Genomic DNA, 272 nt, shown 5'->3' on the forward strand with positions numbered 1-272 from the left:
GGCGGAGTGTGGCGGGTGGCTCTAGGCTCACAGGCGAGCAGCGCAGCTGGCGGAGGACGCAGTCAGGCTGCAGTACAGACCTGCTGACTTACCCGTTGTGAGTGCAGCTGAGCAGGGAGAGATGGAACGAATGTGTCCCTGCTGCCAGGGAAAGGTGTGAAGGATTATTTCACTCAAACCAACCGTGCCCAAAACCTTTCCATTTACAGTTCAGCGCACTGAAGGTTCCCGAGCCAGCGGATACACAAAACTCCAAAATTGATGCGCAGGAG

The 272-nt window shown here is 56.2% G+C and overlaps 1 protein-coding gene across 1 annotated transcript in view; it reads left to right on the plus strand.

The window, feature by feature from the left end:
• The window catches only part of ATP5H (ATP synthase, H+ transporting, mitochondrial Fo complex, subunit d), a gene marked incomplete at its 5' end in the record, with an annotated part of 1673 nt that overhangs the window by 655 nt on the left and 746 nt on the right, over positions 1 to 272 (plus strand). The window contains one exon of the mRNA XM_010139169.1: positions 210 to 235. Within this exon, the coding sequence (XP_010137471.1) occupies positions 210 to 235 (26 nt within the window). The remainder of the gene's footprint in view (positions 1 to 209; positions 236 to 272) is intronic.

Source organism: Buceros rhinoceros, unplaced genomic scaffold (assembly GCF_000710305.1).
Source record: "Buceros rhinoceros silvestris isolate BGI_N320 unplaced genomic scaffold, ASM71030v1 scaffold44436, whole genome shotgun sequence".
Taxonomy (NCBI): Eukaryota; Metazoa; Chordata; class Aves; order Bucerotiformes; family Bucerotidae; genus Buceros; species Buceros rhinoceros.